The sequence below is a fragment of the Cucumis sativus genome, chromosome 1, assembly GCF_000004075.3.
Source record: "Cucumis sativus cultivar 9930 chromosome 1, Cucumber_9930_V3, whole genome shotgun sequence".
In the NCBI taxonomy this organism is placed as follows: domain Eukaryota; kingdom Viridiplantae; phylum Streptophyta; class Magnoliopsida; order Cucurbitales; family Cucurbitaceae; genus Cucumis; species Cucumis sativus.
Genome location: NC_026655.2, coordinates 7,130,899 through 7,150,839, shown reverse-complemented (window position 1 = coordinate 7,150,839; position 19,941 = coordinate 7,130,899). Strand labels below are relative to the sequence as shown.

The following is a 19,941-nucleotide window of genomic DNA, read 5'->3' as shown; positions in this document are numbered from 1 at the left end:
TCACTAACTAAAGATGACAGTTGAATGACTTCATATTTGGACACCTCATTTTAATGATCTAAATATGGTTTAATTAATTCAATTACCTTTTAACCTATTCAAAGTTAACAAGTATTGAAAATTTCAAAATGCAAAATTCATCTAAATGGATGTCAAGGTTAACATATATTGGTGTACTCTTCTTGTTAATATTATACTAATCTGAATGAACAAAATTTGAGATACGTATATTGGTTGAAATCTAACTTAATTGCCATTTCAAACAATCACACACAAAATTTGAATAAATTAGAGAAGTTAGTCTACTAAGTAATTTGAGTTTGACTTGTTTTAAAAAATAACTTGAATTTGACTTGGCTCATTCTTCATTTTGTACCTTTCCTACATAGGCAAACAAATAAAGAAAGAAAGAGAGAATAAAAGAAAAGCACAATAAACAGATAAATCGTCATAAACTAACACATCTTTAACAATGAAAGATATTGACAGGCAAATGCATTTAATTATACACATAACAGAACTAGTCATTTCTTTGGTGTTCATATCAATTTGTAGATCATCACATGTACAAAATGAATGTATTGATAGTTATATATATGTGTCAAAAGCTGCATTTGTTGACATACATATATAAAACAATAATATAACTAAATGATGAATCAACTTTTAGGTAATAAGTTTTTTTGACGAATTTTTTTATGAATGATTTAACTGTGAATTTCTACTGCATTGAAGAATAAATATTAGAAATTTACCAAATAAGGATTAAGTGGGATATTAGAATGAGCATAACTCAATTGTTCATGACAAGTGTTACTGATTATTAAAAGTAAGAACTTTTTTCCTTTAAAAAAAAAAGGATAGCAATGAAATCTGCCTCTTCACCAGTTGAAATTCATACTCAATAAAATATAATTGTTTAGAGATAGGTGACTTTGCAAGAAAGCTAAACTTCAAATTATTTAAACAAATAAACTATCCATGAGCTGAAAATAAAGAAAAACAAACGTTTAAAATAAAAACAATGGAGCAACTTCTTCTTCTTTCTTACATTTGGATTACTATGGAATTCCCACAATATTAAGAAAATCGGTTCCACAGTAGACGTAGCAACAATGGCACTACACTATATATTTATACATTTTCCTTCAATTATTGGTTCCAAAGATTCGGTATGATTCTTCGTTGACGAAAATATAAACTCAAAGTTCAATAGTTACCAAAAAAGTACATGGATTGATATTCAAGTCAAAATGAAAAATCACTTGCTTTGATTTGAAAGAAGCCATGGGAGAACGGATTTGCAGGTGCAGTAAGGTTTCAGCTTTTTTAACTTTTTTGACAACCATAGCTCTGTTTTCAAGAAAATTATCAGCAATCGATACAATAAAAGAAGGGGAATTGTTAAGCGGCAGCACCGAGATATTAGTTTCATCTCAACAGAACTTTGTATTGGGAATCTTCAATCCCCAAGGCTCCAAATTTCAGTACTTAGGAATATGGTACAAGAACAACCCACAGACAATCGTATGGGTAGCAAACAGAGACAACCCACTTGTAAACTCCTCTGCCAAATTAACAGTCAACGTAGAAGGAAGTATCAGGCTTCTCAACGAAACAGGTGGAGTTTTATGGTCTTCCCCGTCTCTAGGATCCAGGAAACTACTCATCGTTCAGCTGCTAAACACTGGTAATCTGGTCGTAACCGAATCTGGGTCACAGAATTATTTGTGGCAGAGTTTTGATTATCCATCTGATACTCTGTTAACGGGAATGAAACTGGGTTGGGACTTGAAATCCGGTCTAAACCGGAAGTTAACGTCTTGGAAAAGCTCAAACGATCCGTCGTCTGGGGGTTTCACCTACAGCGTTGAAACAGATGGGCTTCCCCAATTTGTAATTCGCGAAGGACCTATCATACTTTTTCGAGGTGGCCCTTGGTACGGCAATAGGTTTAGTGGAAGTGGTCCACTCAGAGATACCGCTATTTATTCCCCGAAGTTCGATTATAATGCTACCGCAGCTTTATTTTCATACGATGCTGCGGATAATCTCTTTGTGAGACTTACACTGAACGCGGCTGGGTATGTTCAACAGTTTTATTGGGTCGATGATGGAAAATATTGGAACCCTTTGTATACAATGCCGGGAGATCGATGCGATGTTTATGGACTGTGTGGGGATTTTGGTGTTTGTACGTTTTCACTCACAGCAGAATGTGATTGTATGGTTGGGTTTGAACCCAAGTCACCTAATGATTGGGAAAGGTTTAGATGGACTGATGGGTGCGTTAGAAAGGACAATCGAACCTGTAGAAATGGAGAGGGGTTTAAAAGAATCAGTAGTGTGAAATTGCCAGATTCCTCAGGGTATTTGGTGAATGTTAATACAAGCATTGATGATTGTGAGGCGTCGTGTTTAAACAACTGCTCTTGCTTGGCTTATGGAATAATGGAGCTTCCAACAGGCGGCTATGGCTGTGTTACTTGGTTTCATAAACTGGTGGATGTTAAATTCGTTCTTGAAAATGGACAGGATCTCTATATAAGAGTGGCAGCTTCAGAACTAGGTATTGATCTGTGAATGTTGTTTATTTATTTTGTGAATGTATGTTGTAAAGATAAATATAATTAATTTATCTAATACTATGCTTCTTCTACTGTAGACACGACCAAGAAGAAGCTTTTGGTTGCAATTTGTGTGTCTTTGGCTTCATTTCTAGGCTTGTTGGCTTTTGTCATTTGCTTTATCCTTGGGCGTCGAAGGAGAGTTAGAGGCAAGCATTTCCTCCATTGCTTCATTAATCTGTTAATTGTTCGTCCCGCACATATATTTATTTTGTTTCTTGTCCCAAAATTTTGTAATTCAGATAATATGGTCTCTCCTGATAACTCTGAAGGTCATATTCAATCTCAAGAAAACGAAGTGGAGCCAATCTTTGATTTTACCACAATCGAGATAGCAACGAATGGTTTCTCTTTTTCGAATAAGATAGGGGAAGGTGGTTTTGGTCCTGTATACAAGGTAGTATTCCTTACTCTGACATCTTTGTATTGAAACTCATTTCATAATCTCTTGTACGTGTTAACGTTTTTCATCTAATTTACAATCCCTAACTTCTGTTTTGAGTGGAGTCTTCATTTTTGTAGATAGGAGAGACTGCAGGGAAAGCTTTTGTGTGGACACAAGAGATTACCACTGCAATCCCTAACTCATTTTTGTAACTTAATATCAAACATTAAATACACTGCAGGGAAAGCTTTCTTGTGGACAAGAGATTGCAGTAAAGAGACTTGCAGAGGGCTCTGGCCAAGGCCAAAGTGAGTTCAAAAATGAGGTTTTGTTGATTTCACAACTTCAGCATCGAAATCTTGTAAAGCTTCTTGGTTTCTGCATTCACCAAGAAGAAACATTGCTGGTCTATGAGTATATGCAAAATAAAAGTCTAGACTACTTCCTCTTCGGTTGGTGCCACAAACTTGTTTCTGTCATTCTGTGCTTACTTTTGTTGAACAGATGTTAGTTCTATGTTTCTTTTTCAGTTTTTCTTCTCAATCTAACCATTTAATTTGTGTTGGACTGCAATTGTTGATACAGATAATCAGAGGCGATGTTTACTCAATTGGCAAAAGAGATTGGATATCATTATTGGGATAGCTCGAGGACTTCTTTATCTTCATAGAGATTCAAGGCTTAGAATAATACACAGAGATCTCAAAGTAAGTAATATATTACTTGACAATGAAATGACTCCAAAAATTTCAGACTTTGGTATGGCACGCATGTTTGGGGAAGGTCAAACTGTGACACAAACCAAAAGAGTTGTTGGGACCTAGTAAGTATTACGTCTTTTGCCCTCGTAATCCTTGTTTTATTATGTCATTATGAATAATCTAAATGACATCAATGCAGTGGTTATATGTCTCCAGAATATGCACTCGACGGATGTTTTTCATTGAAGTCAGATGTATTTAGCTTTGGAGTAATTCTATTGGAAATAGTTAGTGGTAAAAAGAACAGAGGCTTCTTCCATACAGATCATCAACTAAATCTTCTTGGACATGTAAGTAGTAATGGCATTTAAACGAAACCTGCTACGATATGTGTTAAGAATATTTCAATCCAAACCAACCACATAGAAACTAACTCCAAGTTGTGAAATGTTTAGGCTTGGAAGCTTTGGGATGAACAAAATGCTCTGGAGTTAATGGATGCATCATTGGAGGATGAATTCCAACCTTCTGAAGCCTTGCAATGCATTCAAGTAGGGCTTTTGTGTGTTCAACAGAATCCTGATGAAAGACCGACTATGTGGTCAGTACTTTCGATGTTGGAGGGTGAGAACGTGCTCCTATCTCATCCTAAACAACCTGGATTTTACATGGAAAGAATGTTCTCTAAGCACGATAAATTATCGGCCGAAACCTCAACTTCGAACGAAGTGACAGTTACATCGATCCGTGGTCGTTAGTAAATATTAACAGTTAATAAGATCACTTTGTGAAGAGTACTTTTCCCTTTCAATACATTGTCCCAAATGGACACATTCTGGACGATTCAAGATGTGTGTACAACTTGGATTTTTTCATAAGAGGCCAAGAAGTGGCTTCTCTTATTGTCAAATCATCATTCTATATCAATGAAAAGGATTCAATTCTCAAATTGTTTTGAATATTGGCATATCAGCCAAAACTTTGTTTCTTACATGTTCTTTGCAGTACTGTCTTTTATATATATATAAAAAAAAAAAAAAGATGTATCAACTTCAATTCTGCCTTTTCAAATGTATTGAAACTTGCATTTGACTATTGTGTACCATAGGCTTATTGTAAAAAAAACCAATTATCATATTAGTCAAATAAAAATAATAATATTCAGCCACCAAAATAAAAAAAAAAAATCAATGCTTAGATATAATATAGAATACCATAGATTTACAAAATCAATATCTCCTCTTAAAATATATCAAAACATGGCTATCGACATAAGTTTCAACTATTACATACAACGAACCTCATTAAAACAATTTTTTACACAATGACATTAACCAAGTTCTATGCAAAACTATTAAGGTCATGTACGTTTTGGACATTTTCTAATTCATTACGTACGATTGAAAGTATAAAGGCATTTTTGAAATGAAGTATAAAGTATATAGGAATTTTTTCTATAAATTTAGGCTACGAGTTTTAAATAACAGTAACAATAACATAACTTTCACAAATGCAATCTCGTCTCTACCCCTGTTTAGCCTGCTGTTTTCTTATCCTCGTTCTCTCTTCCATTCTTCACCCAAAAAAGAAATGGACAACCTAAACTGGAAGGTATTTCGTGGAACACAACAGCCAAAGCTAATCCTTCCACATAAGCATGCAATTGACAACCTTATTCCAAATGGAATTCAATCCTTCAAAGTAATTTCCTGTTTGTCATCCCACTTGTTTAATCTCTTCATTGATTCTTCAACCTGTAATTTTCCCATGGAAAACAGCTCTTATCACATCCCTTTTTTTCTTCTTAACCCTTACTAAAGATCACAGTTGACAGGTATGTTTTTTTTCAACTTTTTTAAAATAGTTCACAGAACATTATTGTTTAAGTCTCTTCTTTTTTAATAGTCATAGTAATTTTGGTTACCTAATTATAAAAAAAAAAGTTCCAAAAATGTGGAACATAGTTCTTTAAATGTATTTCTTTTGTGATCCAAACCCTTTATGAAATTTAATAGATAACAAAAAGAGAATACAAACGCTTATAAATCTTAACTAATTTAATTATTTAGATGGCTGTTTACTAAGAGAAAAAAAAGACACTGAATAAAATAGTGACAAATTATTTTAAACCAACCAAGCTTCTAAAAATACTAACAAATATAGCAAAAAAAAAAAAAAAATATTTCGAATCAAAAACTATATTTCAATTTCAAGAGTATATATAAATTAACACAATAATATCTTACCTCTTTATTCCAATCGGTTCCAAATGTGACCCATATCAGAATGATTGTCTGAATGCAAGTTCCACCCATCATCCCCAACCAAATACCCTTCGGACATAAATTACACAATACTTAGCTCTCCATAAATTTAGAAATTAATACTAAACTACCACAAAATTCTACCATGTCATTCTTCAATAATTGTTATTAGCAAGTTAATATATTCACTAATAAGTTGTGTGAGCTTATATCCATGTATAGTGAACACAAATATATCATATCGATTGTAAAGATAATACGTAGAAAGTTTGATATACCTATCAAGTTATCTATCATAAATTATTTAATACAACAATGAATTAGATCATTTTAGAAAAAAAAATGAAAAATTAATATTGTGAACTTAGGACTATACCTTGGCACCGAATTTGTAATAGAAACCAAGAAGAACCCCCAAGGGAACTCCAACAATATAATAGCAACCAATATTTACATAGGCCACGAATGCTTGCCAACCACACCCAACAGCAACACCTTGAGAAATGAAGTAATGAGATCAAATTGTTGGTTGCAATGAATTTATTTATGTTTGACAACTTATCTTAATTTATATTGAGGGTAGGTCGGAATGTTTTGGATTTTTTATCTGTCATTTTCAAACATCCAAATATAGAAAAAATCTTACTGAATTCATATTTAGCATATTCATATTATTTACATTTTTATGGCAAGATTTAGAGAAATGTGTACTGTATAAACTCTTTAGCTCTGGATCAAGTGTTACTGTTTTCTGTTATTTTGATTTATTCTCTCTAATAGTATATAAACTATTTCTCTTTGGGCGTTATACACTGTTTGTGAACCAAGTAAGTTTTTGTGTTGAAACTGAAAGTAGGTGTGTGAAAACGGAAGTACCAGATAAGACAGGTTGAATTCCGTTGAGGAGAATGGTGAGAGCAAGAAGTGGGCAAAGATCGGAGACTGCAGCTGCCACAACAAGGCCTTCCGTAAATGCGTAGCTGATGACATTGCGAAGTGCAAGTACAATTACACTACAAAATACAGAGATGGTGAATGCAACGACAGTCACCACCACCACAGAAAATGCTGCTGATTTTGGATGCTTGCTTCCAAGTTCATTGCCTACTCTCACACTGCAACACACAAACAAAACACCCAACCATGTCTAATATAATTTTTAACAGACATATAATAATCTAAACCACTCCAACTTTGCTAAAAACAATAATTGTACATTACAAATGAAAAAGAAGATTTTTTTTAACCAAAAAAGAAAAGAAAGATTGAGATCAGAAGTTATATATACCTTGCGGCAGCATTGAAGCCGACTGAAATCATCAAAGCCCATTCAGATATGGTTGTGCTGCAAAACCACAACATAGTTAAATTAATTAATTAACGTATACTTCTGATCTCATTTTCATCTTAAATCAATTACCTCTTGTTAAGTACATTTGTTTTATTTTATTTTTTTAACAAACAAAGTTATTTTAAAAAATTATAAAAAAATATGAAAGTATGACATAAAAAAGTTGATTTGATTTAGAAAGATTGTTTTATTAAAAACTACCACAAACTTGTTTCTGTCATTCTGTGCTTACATGTACATGACATTTTTTTTAAGTTGGTAAATTTTAATTAAATGAACTGTGTGGGTTTGCCTTTGTAGCAAGGTGATGACATTTTTCAAAGACTTGGTAATTTTGTGTCAAAAGAAGAAGACATGGAAGAGAGAATGTAAAATTAATTAATTAAGGAAGTGGTAGCTATATATATAAAGAGATATAAAATTAATAAAGAATGCTACTTCATTGAATTATTTACCAACACTTAGCAATGCCATGTCATTTTTCATGAGTACTCAACTAGGCTAGTGATCATCAACATTATCTCATGGACCACATTTTCATCTTTAATTAGCAGGTTAGCCGTGGAGCTATGGAAATCTCGTTACCCAATCATGTGGGCTGGGAATATTAATAGAAACCACAACAGACAAACATCACTATGTCTATCACCCTGATCCCCACAAAAAAAGAGCATCTATCACTTTCAACTCCTCGGTGTCCATTTTATGAGTTATTTGGGTTGGATGTGAATAGTAGAAAACTTATGGGATAATCTTTGTTCTCTCCCGGGTTGTTGTTAGCAGGTTGAAGATGTTCTTTTAATTATAGTACTTCCACGTGAGCTTCTATCTCAAAACCAATAAACAAGTATACGTTTTCAACATCTAACATGTATCTCTTGGTGGACTTCTCTGTAGCCCCTTAGCTTCTACTTTCTTAATTCTTTTGGATATCATCGTCTTCCACTTTTTTGGAGCTTGAATGTTTATATTAATGAAGTGAGGATGATGCAGATGCTAAGAAAGCGTTCACTAGGTAAACATATTCTGGTGAACCTATTGTTGGTTAACATACTTTTTTTAAAAAAAAATATCTCATAGACCACTCAAAACTGTTTTGATCATCATCTTGTACTTCCTTTCGATTAATTAATATATTTTGAAAAGACGATGCAGGTCCTAAAAGAGTGCCCACCTAGTAAAAATACTTAGATGCACCTACATACCCATCTAGTGTTGTGCTTTTCTAAAAGAAAAGAAACAAATTTTACACAATAAAATAGAATATATCTCCAAAATTTATACACTTAATAAGTTTAATGGTAAGAAATGAATATAAATATTTTATCGAGAAATTATTGTAAACGTTCCCTAAAAATATTTACAAAAGTATACGAAAATGTCAAATTATGGTAAATGACTATTTACAAAAATATAGGAAAATTTTATATTGAAAAAATATTGATATACACAAATAGATTTATATAATTGTCTATGAATGTCATTAATAGAAATGTACGAAATTTTATTATATTTTATAAATTTATGGATTGATTTTGATATTAAATTTCATATTTTGTAAATTTATGGGTTCATTTTGATAAATTTGAAAATGCTACTATTTTATTTTAATATTGAAGAGGAGATAATAAAAAATAGGGGAATGGGGGAAAGAGATGAGAAATATATACCAGATAGAAAGGGAGTCAAGAGCAAGTTGAGGATGTTCAAGTAATCCAGCAAGCAACACCAAAATCTGGAAATACCAAGTCTCCAAACACAGCATCACCGCCGATGACACCGACAACTTAAAGAATTCCGGCAACCCCGAAAACGCCTTCGCACTGAACCCTCTCCATGTTTCTTTACATCTTTTACTCTTTACTATGTACACAAATTGCAGTACCACTAATATCCACCATGACAGGCTCAATACCAACGCCACTCCCATCAGCCCCAACCCCATTTTGTATGCAACCACCCAACTCAGCACCACATGAACCACCAACGTCCCTGCCGATATGAAAGCACTCGGAAACACTATGCTCTGTGCCTGAAGAAACTTCTGTATTGGGAAGTTTATTGCGTAAGCGAAGATTTGAGGAATCAATCCGTACACGAATACTTCTGCTGCCGAAGCGATTTTGTTTGATTCTCCCAAAATTATCAATATGGGTTTGCAAGATATGTAAACAATTGTTAATACAAATCCTGTTAGAGTCAATAATATGGCTGATTTTTGTAGATAAATCCCAAGCATTTCGTGTTTCTCTGCTCCATATGCTTGCCCACATAGAGTTTCCACGGCACTTCCCATCCCCAACTGAGTGAAAAACATGGTGTTACATAATCAACAATCAAGCAATACAAAAATCATATTGATCAGATCGATACATATACATGTTAGCTACGTCCATGGAGCGTATGAAGACCAATATTATTAGCAAAACCCCGTACTAGATTGTGTATTCATACCCAAACACAAAAACGGAGAATAGAGGGAGATAAAATAATATATATACCATGAGACCGTAGGCAAAAATTTGAATTCCATTGTTGCCAAGAGAGGAAGCAGCGAGTTCGAGGTTGCCGAGGTGGCCGGAAAAGATTTGGGTGAACATGGTCATGAGGTAATTCATCATGTAAACGAAAATCGCCGGAGTGGCTAAGTAGAACAGGAGTTTCATTTCGATCCAAGTAGCTTGAGTGTAACGGTGGAGAAGAGGAAGGTGAGTATTGGATAACAAGTTCTCCAGTTCGTCGTTACATGCATTCTTGTTTGACAATAATGGTTGAAGAACATCCGATCCCATTTTCCTAAGCTCTCTGTTCTTTTTTTTTTTTTTTGACAATTATACTTGTTCTAATTGCTTATAAGTAGAAATGGATGGGTACCAATTTGACCATATTGTGCATCTAATTAGTAGCCATTTTCAGGAGTAATAATAACCAAATATCTAAAAACAAAAATATAGATTTTTTTAAAAATGTTTCCATATAATTGAAGAGTAAATTTTGAAATTCTGCTATATTTTATAAATATTTTAGTGGATTTTGCTATATATGAAAATGATACTAATTTTTTTTAGTTACTATATTTGAAATTTTGTTATACTTTATGAATATTTTAGTGCATTTATATGAAAATGATACTGATTTTTATTTATTTGTTATTAAAATTTTACCTTTTTTTTAAGATGGTTTTATTTTAATTTAGTTTCTAACTTTCAAAATTTATGTTTTTAACAATATTTTTTCTTCACTAAATACTCACTATTAATACTCTTCACTAAATACACACTTTACTATTAATGTTTATTAATTAATTTGAAATAAAGTATAATTATGAATAGATTTTTTTTTTTTGATTTTTTTAAATTAATTGATAAAGATTAACATCAAATATTGAAAATGAGTATTTTGTGAAAAATTAATGTTAAAAAATGTAATTTTAGAAATCTATGAACCAAAAATTAAAATAGATTAAATTTGAAAGGTAAAATTGTAGCAATTTTAATTTAATCTAAAAAATCTTAGGTCCTGTTTGATAACCAATATTTTTTCTAGTTTTTGAAAATTAAAGCTATTTTTTTTCTATCTTACGATAATTTAGCATTTTTCTTAAGTACTACGATAATTTAGCATTTTTTATAAATACAATGATTGAATTCACACCCAAATTCTAAAAAAAAATCATTGTATAAGCTACTTTTTAAAAATTTACAAAAATGGACTTTCTTTATTAAAATCACTACTTGTAAAACATTGAGTAGAGAAGAAAAAAGTTTGAGGTGAAAGTAATGTTTATAAGCTTAATTTATAGAAAAAACAAAATGGTTACCAAATAGAGCCTTAAAAATTTAAATTGTGTAACATTTGAAACTATGACCAAATAGAAACTAGAGAGTAGATGCCACAAATACTTGTTTCCTATTATTTTCATTTTGTGTATTTCAAGTTGAATACTTTTATTGCTAAATTTTATGAGTTTAAAATTGTTAATTTAAATGGGTCAATATTTTTGTGAGATAACTGTGAGAATAGAAAATTTTAGTATAACAAACCGAAAGATAGCAAATCTGAAAAATATTAAGAATTTTGGCAAAACGGGTAGTTATGAAATTTTTTAGATTTTTGTTTTTACCCGTTTATACCCTTTAAGTAGGATAATACATATTTTCAGATAAGTGTATTTGCCAAATAACACACAATCATAAATACAATCAATTTTGAAAAATATTAACTAATTTGGATTGACAAGATTTTTTCGATATCCCCTAAATACATACCTATAATTCATAACAAATTTTCAGATTTGTAGTATTTAAATCAAATTAATTAACCTTTATTTATTTAATTCATGTTTAATAAAAAAAATTTCCTATAAAATTGCTAAAAGATTTTCAACCGTTCCTCATTCATTAGATTTCATAATATTTTGAATTCAAATATTATGAAATCTAATCCTAAAACAATGACAATCACTACTTTAGTATTTACATATGGCTTATATTTCAAATTATTTTAAACAGAAATTATTAGATAATACTTAGTGCACGGTTAATAAAAAAACGGTTATGAGAATTTCAACAATTCCCAAATCATTATATTTCATAATATTTTGATTTCAAATATACATCATATCCTTATGGCAAACATAAATTAAACATTTCGTATTATTTATATTTTAAATTATTTAAAGAAAATAATCAGATAATACATAATACAGATGATAAATAATAATTTAAAAACAAAGTTTTATCATCACTACGATCGTGCTAATTATGATTATACATTTATTTTGATTGATTTTTATTAAAATAATAATTTATTGTACCTCTTGTATCGAATAATTATTTTTCACCTTGTGATTTTTAATTACGTTAACATTTATATTTATTTTAATTAGATGTTTTATTTTGTATGTGACATTTTATTTTCGATCATCATTGTTATGCATGTGTAATCAATAAGTATAATACGTGTGTTATATCTCTTTATGTAGGATAATACGTGTTTTATTGTTTATTTGCATGATACAAATAATGATACCAAATATCATATCATACGTATTTACAAACTTTTGAAAAATATTAACTAATTTATTTTGATTGATATTTATATAAAAAAAATTAATTTATTCTCTTTTATTCAAGAAGTGTATTTTGCAAACATTCAAATTTGGTAAATCTTAACTAAATTTGCTATTTTCTTGCTAGATTTATGCTAATGTCAAATATATATACAATATTTTCAAACAATTCATAATATATAAATTTTAATAAAATTTTAATAACAATTTGAATTTAAATTTTATGATTTAATTATGCCTCAATGACATTTTTGCAATTATTTGAATCTTCTTGTTGTACATTTTATTAAAGAAAAGAAAAGAAAGAGATTCGAGGGGTAGCCGACAAAAGACAATCACATAGAAATTTTTTATTGCAAACAAGAGAAAATAACTCAAATGAATCTTGAATGTATGAAAAACTCACCGATTTGAGTAGACAAACTCACCAATGCGTATCTTGCTAAGATGTATATAAGTTTTGAATTCTATGATATAGTTTCATGATTTCATCTATCAACAATGCTCCCCTTTTCAACTTGAAGCTTTCGGCTATAGCTGTTCGACAGGTGTAGAGCCAAACTCTTTGATTGATTGTGTCTCAATTTTGTAATTACCCATTTCAAATGAATTGCATCTTTTGGACGTTGAAATAGATTTTAAATTTTGCAGGCATGAGATGCAGCTTTCCATTAATGGTAAATTTTCTAATCTTTATGTTTTTTCGAGAAATTTTTTATGTAGCATATGTATTTTTAATTATAATGTATTTGAGGTTTAGGTGAATAATTGTACTTTTTATATTGGATAGGAGCATTTGAGGGATTGTTTCATTTAGTTATTTTTTTAATTTTTATATTTTGCTATTATAACAATTTAAAATAAATTTTGCTATTTTCGGAAAGTTAAACTCCTAATTTGCTATTGTTGTTGAGAGCCCTATTTTTTTCCTCTTTACTTTCTTTTTTCCAACTTAGTGAATGAGTTCAAAATATATGTTGTCTATAGTTATATTAATTTTTGTTTTCTAATTTGCTGATCTTTCAAACAGCTACAAACACAAATCAGCTATCGCTTTGAAAATATTCGTCTTTTCGGAAAAAATTGGATGAATATTGCACATTTTCAAAGATGTGTTTTCTTTCAATTTATTAACAACTCGCTCTTTCAAAAATAATAAAGAAAAAAATTCATTACAATTGATTTAATTTTGGACATCTTCAAAAATAACAAAATATTAAAACTAATTTACAAAATATAGCAAAATTTATCAAACTCCCTTCATATCATTTAAGGTTTTTGTTATATGGGTAAATAGTTTCATGTTTGTGCTATTCATAACAATTCCCCTTCATTGGGTACCTCTTTTGCTGTTATATTTTTAAATAATTAAGAGAATTGTTAGTTTTTCATAAACACCCTAGATTATCATAGAATGAGAATCCATATCACCATGTTAATTATTTTATAGTATTGTAAGACGCCCCGACATTTAGAGATTCTTGGTCCTAGTATGTACGAACGGAGGGTATCTAGTGTGTTTTGAATGTCTTTTTGAAAGATGGATTACTAAATTCTTGACATCTTATTTTACATTCTTGTCCTTTTTTATTTTTTTATTTTACGCACATATATTAATCTTCATTTGCATTTATATAATCAAAATAAATGGCCAACCATATATATCGATTTTTTTGTTATATCATAATATTCTTATTATTTATAACAAGATATTCAAATTCAAAAGTTAAATTAATATTTATTTTATAAAAAATCTTAAATTGTGATATAGGTTTAGGTTTAGGATAAATATATATGATAAATAAACTTTTCGATAGTTCATGTGTATTTTTCAAACAAAATTTTAACTGCTTCCATTCAAAACTAATGACAAGAGTATTTTTTTAAATCTCTTTAAAAGTTTAAGGATATTTTCTAAGCTTTTAGAAGTTTAGGGAATATTTTTGACACAAAATATATAGTTAAAAGAAGTTAAAGGATATTTTTATAATTTAATCTTTTTTTTATTTATTTTGACAATAAGAGAAGTAACACATATATCTTTTATAAAGAGTTTGATTTTCAACATCTTAACAAACTATATAGTAGATGAATATCAAACAAAATTTGATAATTCGAAATAAAAGTATATTTTTCACTCCTTTTGTTGCAACACCTTCTTGATCAAAATTAAATATGAATTTAGTTAAAAAAAATTGACTTGAATATATATATATATATTTGTTTGATTGAAATTAATATTTTAATTACACCTAGTAATTAAGCAAGAGATGAATTTTAGTCATTGATTTTCTTATTTGGAGTTAACTTTTAAACTTTGAATTTTTGTTTGCTTGAAATACTTTGGTCATTATCTACTTTTATTACAAATTGAATTTTGAGAAGTATCTCCAAATTATAGCAATCATTTTATTTTGTTGAAAAATGACCCTTTCTTTCAAAGTTTAAATTCGAATTTGGAGAAGATTTGGAGTATGGAATATGGAGTCTAATTAATCTACTTTGTTTTACCTTTTTTTGGAAGTTTTCCTATATATAAACTATCATTTTTATTTTATCTCTTCTCTTTTTCTTTTATTTTTTGAAAAAAGATACGGTTAATTGAGTCAGCAGGTACATCAGAACATATTCATTAGGTGAACATCCCCTTAGCACTATCACAATTTCCACTTTGTTGATAAATAGAGAATTTAGTACAGGAAGTAAGGACAAAAACAAAAAGGGCTAGAGAGAACTCCAAAAAATTCAACAATGTACAAAGCTAGTCGAAAACAATGAGATTCAATGTTATTGTATTGGCCGAATAATTAGAGAAGCTCCATAGTCCAATAAGAGCTTAATATCGATCCTAGATTAGATGGAGATTTCTCTTTGCCATTGAATGTTCTACTGTTTCTTTCAAGCCATATACACCAAAGAGTGGTTGTCAAAGAGTTTGAACAAAAATAATCTCATAATCTCCTTTTTGTTTCTTTTTTTTTTTTTTTTGCTTTACCCTACACACATGCTTGCAAAAAGAGGAGACGCTTTGATGATATGAGTTCTAGTTGAGCAGCAATCCCAAACTCTCTCTAATAGATATAGCATAACAACAAGATAAGAACAGGTGATCTCTGTCTTTCCTCATTTCTTCTGCACATTACACACCAGTTTGGATTAAAATTCAAGTTTGAAAACCTTTTTTCTAAGTGTTAATCGTGTCGATGCACTTGTGAATAAGAAACCTTGGAAATGCAAGATCTCCACAAATTTTGAAAGATGGTCGGATCAGAAATATTTATACCTCTTTCGTCAATGATGTGGATAGCATTTTTTATAGATTCAACACTGAAGATCGCATTTTTGTTTAGTTTCTACATAGGAGAATCACTACCATGTATAGGGCAGAAAGAGAGGAGTTAGTTCATCCCATTGTTATTTAATCTCTTTTCCTAAATGTTGGTTAAACTAAACTTTGAAAGTATTCCAAAAGTTAAGCTATTTTCAGTCCTACGTGTTATGTTTCAAAGTCAAAACACTTCAAAAAAAAAAAAAAACCCAAACACTCTTTATCAACTCATTAGAATAACTTATATTATAATTACTCTTCGTTTGTGACTACTATATATGTGACAACAACGTTAAATTTTTTTTTAAATCACTTATCTTTATGTCTTGTGATGTAACGAAAAACATATTTGAGAGCATTCTTGATTTAGAGGTTTATGTATAAAGTAATACCTTTAGTAGTTTAAAAGTTGACCAAGTCATTGATCTTTTCTTGAAAGGAATGAGATAATGATATATGATTTTAGAATTTAACCACAAATTTACAAACTAAATTACATTATTATTATAACTTGGAAAGAGTCTCTAGAGTGGTGAATAAGCATTGATTTTATCGACGCAGACTTGTTGACTTAGCATAGCAAGATAAGTTGAGGTGTTTTGGCGTTTTCGTTTTCACTACGGATGGCATTAAATTATATCAAACCGAGTTCCAGTTTTTTAGCTTTAATATATAAATACACATATAATTTTGTTTATCAAACAATCCACTTGAAGATCATTAACTAAAATCTATTATTCGCTGCACTTTTTGTAGTATTTTATACTCTCAGTTGACCTTTTCTCATTCTATTTTAATGGTGAAGAAATCACATTTGGATTCTTAAAAGTTCGAATTTGGTAGTATTTTAGACCTAAAACATTCAGACACTCCCCATTTGAAGCTTTTTTTAAAAGTAAAAACAAAGAAAAATGTTGGAACTAAAGGGAATAATATACATATCACAAAGACCCAACATTATCAATCCATGGAGGGGTGTTCTTCTTCTATTGGAAAGTCTTGGATATCATATTCACATAGGCTTGGGCTTCATTAGTGTAAAATGATACTCCACCTTTAACTAATTTGAATAAAATCTTAGAACATGCATAGTAGAGATGAAGACAGATTGAGAAATTAAGTTTAACCAAAGGAAAAAGATTTTTGAAGAAATTCAACAAAACGGATGAGACTTCAATGATCATTTTCTTGAGTATGTGTAAATTAGAGTTGGAAGATTAATTCAAACCTAAAATCTTCCGCGTGGTTGCTAAACAATATACTCATATAAATATTAAATTGTGCCTTTTTCTTGTCTGCATATATCACACTATTTGATTTGACAAATGGTTACTTAAAGAAGTTAAAAATTGAAAACTGAAAACCAACTGGGTGGGCTAATTCATTAATTGCCACCAATATATATTCATTGAAAGCAAAAACTTCAAATCAGTATGTATCTTGACTCTTCAACTCTTCTCCTACAAGGTCAAGGTCAGTCAATGCGAGCTTCTTCACTTCTCTTTGACTCTTTCTTACTTATGATGATATAATTGCAAATAACTATATTATCATATATCGTCATTTTATTGACTTAAAACCCCGTTTGAATTCATTTTAAAATGAATTATTTTTATTTCAATTTTTTCTCATAAAAATATGTTAAAATACATTTATAAAGTTATTTTGTGCAGCTGCCCAACATTCTAATTTTTAAATTAAATATTTGAGAATGTATGTCAAGTATATCTTTTGTCACTTAAAACCTAAAACTCAATTATTAAAATATATGTTCCATACATCTAATGGACAAATCCAAATAATTTGTTGAGATAAGTTTTATAATTTAATAAAAATAATACGAAAAAAATAAAAAAAATATAAAGAGTAAGGCTTTTACTATTAGATTGTTTTATATATAAAAAATATAAGATTGAAAGGGGCTCGGACCTATGCTAAATCCACCGGTAAATACATTAATGTGTAGGTTGATATATATGTGTGTCTTATTTAATATTGATATTATACCAAAGCTGTAATATTGATATAATTTATAAATACCCATAAAAGAATATCATATGTAAACTATTCAAAATAGGATTTATAACCAAAGGACATAATTAGTTAAACTGAAATACCAATATTGATAACAACATCATTTTGGTTCGTAAGTAAAAAATAAATCAAAATGAGTATAATTTATATAGCTATGTGTTGGTAATTAAGAAATACGTGGTCGACTCCTATACCACTAAACAAAATTAATGTATGAGTATAAACTAAGCATAAAATCACATCCATGTGGATGGACTTAATAAATGAACAATCACCGAAGGAATAAGACATGTATTTAATACAGATTATTGTCTTTATTCACATTATAGTTATTTGCAACTTTGATTTTTGAAAATAATTTATACAACAAATTTCACTTATTAATTATCATGTACATTTACTTAAACGATGCTGTGTAATTTCTTGTATATTCTTCCCATTTTAATTGGTAGGTTATATGTCACATCAATTTCCATATTTTTTAAAAAGAAAAAATACATAAAAGATAACTAATTTAAACAAAGTTTAAAGATAAAATGAAAGTTTGGAAATTTTAAAATTGAAACCAGAGAAATTGTTGTAAAAAGATTTAGAAATATGATAAAATTTTATAGTCTATAAATGATAAACAATCTGTGTCTATCGATAGACTCTTTTCTAACGTTTCAGACTTAGGATTTGAAATTCGAATATCCGACATTCCTTTGCATCCCCTACGATCTAGTAACATCATTCTTACTTGTATTAAAAGCTTATTAGAGCGAAAGTTGTCCCAACAAACCAACACAAGTCTTTTTAACATGTTTTATCCTCACTCACATACATTATTAAAAAAAAAATTCAAGAGGTTGCCAAACATAGAATTTTTCCAAGCTAAACACACTAACTTTAAGGTTCTAATCATGATCAAGCCACCAAAAAGAAAGGTGCGCACTTTGTTGGTATGTGTAGTAACTTTTAATTCTTTTATGTCTTACTTAACCTCACTTTTCATGTCTTCATGATCTCTTTAATTCATATGTGATATCATGTCCTCCTCATAAACTTAGAGTGTTATAATCTGAGAAAGGTTAACTAAAATTGAAAAAAAAAAAAAGTAGACGATAATAATCAAATGTCTATCATACAAGGCTAACCAAAATTGAAACAAAGTAGAAGGTAATCACATGATATTTAGAAGTTAATAAAAAAAACTACTAAAATGCTAACTAAAAAATTGAAAAAGAAAAATTAGAAGGTATTCAAATAAATACCTACCAAGGTTAAATAAAACTGTAAAAACAAATTAAGGTAATCAAATGACAATCATAACTATCATAAGGTAATCAATGTACTATCGCACAAAAACTAATTAAAGTTAGTAAAAAAAAAAAAGTAGAAAGTAATAAGATGATAATAAGAAGGTGATCAAATATCTATCTGAAAAAATTGACTAAAATTGAAAAAGATAGAAGGTAATCATATGAAAATCAGAAGATAACCAAATAACTATCTCACAAGTCTAACTAAAATCAAAAAATAAAAATCCAATAAGTGTTTCACAAGGCTAAGTAAAATTGAAAATAAAATGTAAAAAGTTAAATCATATATGACAATACGATGGTAATAAAAAAAATACTTAGTAATTGATAAAAAGAAAAAACCTAAGATAATCAGATAACAAATCATAATGTAATAAAAGAAATCCTCAGCAGTTGACAAAAAATTGAAGGTAATCATATGACAATTCGATGAAACCATAAACTACCTAATAGTTGACAAAAGATGATTATAAAAAACTACTTAGTAATAATTATAAAACAATTGTATCATTTGCGTTGTTAAGTAACAATCATTAACAACGAGATAACAAAATGAACATCAAATAGCAAATCAAAAGATAATCAAACAACAATCAAATAGCAATTGATATCATTAATAATTAACGAGGGATGAGACGTTGAGAAGAAAGAGAAAATTTGAAGAGAATAATAGAGTCAAATTTGAAATTATATAATAAAACTTTGGTCAATGTATAAATTGAGCACATAATACCTCAAAATCCCATATGCGTAACGTTTTTCAGAATACAAAAGTTCTTGAATTTTGAAAAATCAGAACGCACCATATCATTGTCATTAGCACAATTTCACATGGCTCGTAATAAAAAAGAAATGGCTGTGGTTTCTCCTCCAAGCAGT

General features: G+C 29.5%; 2 protein-coding genes across 3 annotated transcripts; one reads left to right on the top strand and one right to left on the bottom strand.

Annotated features, from left to right (window-relative positions):
- The first annotated feature begins 1,176 nt into the window (after positions 1-1,176).
- Positions 1,177-4,672, top strand: LOC105434439 (G-type lectin S-receptor-like serine/threonine-protein kinase At4g27290). Its single transcript, XM_011654613.2, has 7 exons — positions 1,177-2,569; positions 2,666-2,776; positions 2,870-3,024; positions 3,254-3,464; positions 3,598-3,835; positions 3,913-4,063; positions 4,169-4,672. Exons 1-7 carry the CDS (start codon positions 1,288-1,290, stop codon positions 4,469-4,471), a joined length of 2,451 nt encoding a protein of 816 aa, XP_011652915.1. The 5' UTR covers positions 1,177-1,287; the 3' UTR covers positions 4,472-4,672.
- On the bottom strand, positions 4,233-10,184 carry LOC105435150 (protein DETOXIFICATION 40). Of its 2 annotated transcripts, none has more exons than XM_031882411.1 (7): positions 9,830-10,184; positions 8,999-9,630; positions 7,266-7,322; positions 6,854-7,092; positions 6,354-6,472; positions 5,960-6,046; positions 4,233-4,370 (listed from the first exon to the last, which is right to left on the bottom strand). In XM_031882411.1, the coding sequence occupies exons 1-7, from the start codon at positions 10,118-10,120 to the stop codon at positions 4,362-4,364; spliced, it is 1,434 nt and encodes a 477-aa protein (XP_031738271.1). In that variant the 5' UTR covers positions 10,121-10,184; the 3' UTR covers positions 4,233-4,361. The 2 variants fall into 2 exon arrangements, with proteins under 2 accessions (XP_031738271.1, XP_011652908.1); XM_011654606.2 differs by lacking the exon at positions 4,233-4,370 and adding an exon at positions 4,934-5,467 and having other exon boundaries at positions 9,830-10,183.
- Positions 10,185-19,941: the final 9,757 nt, after the last annotated feature.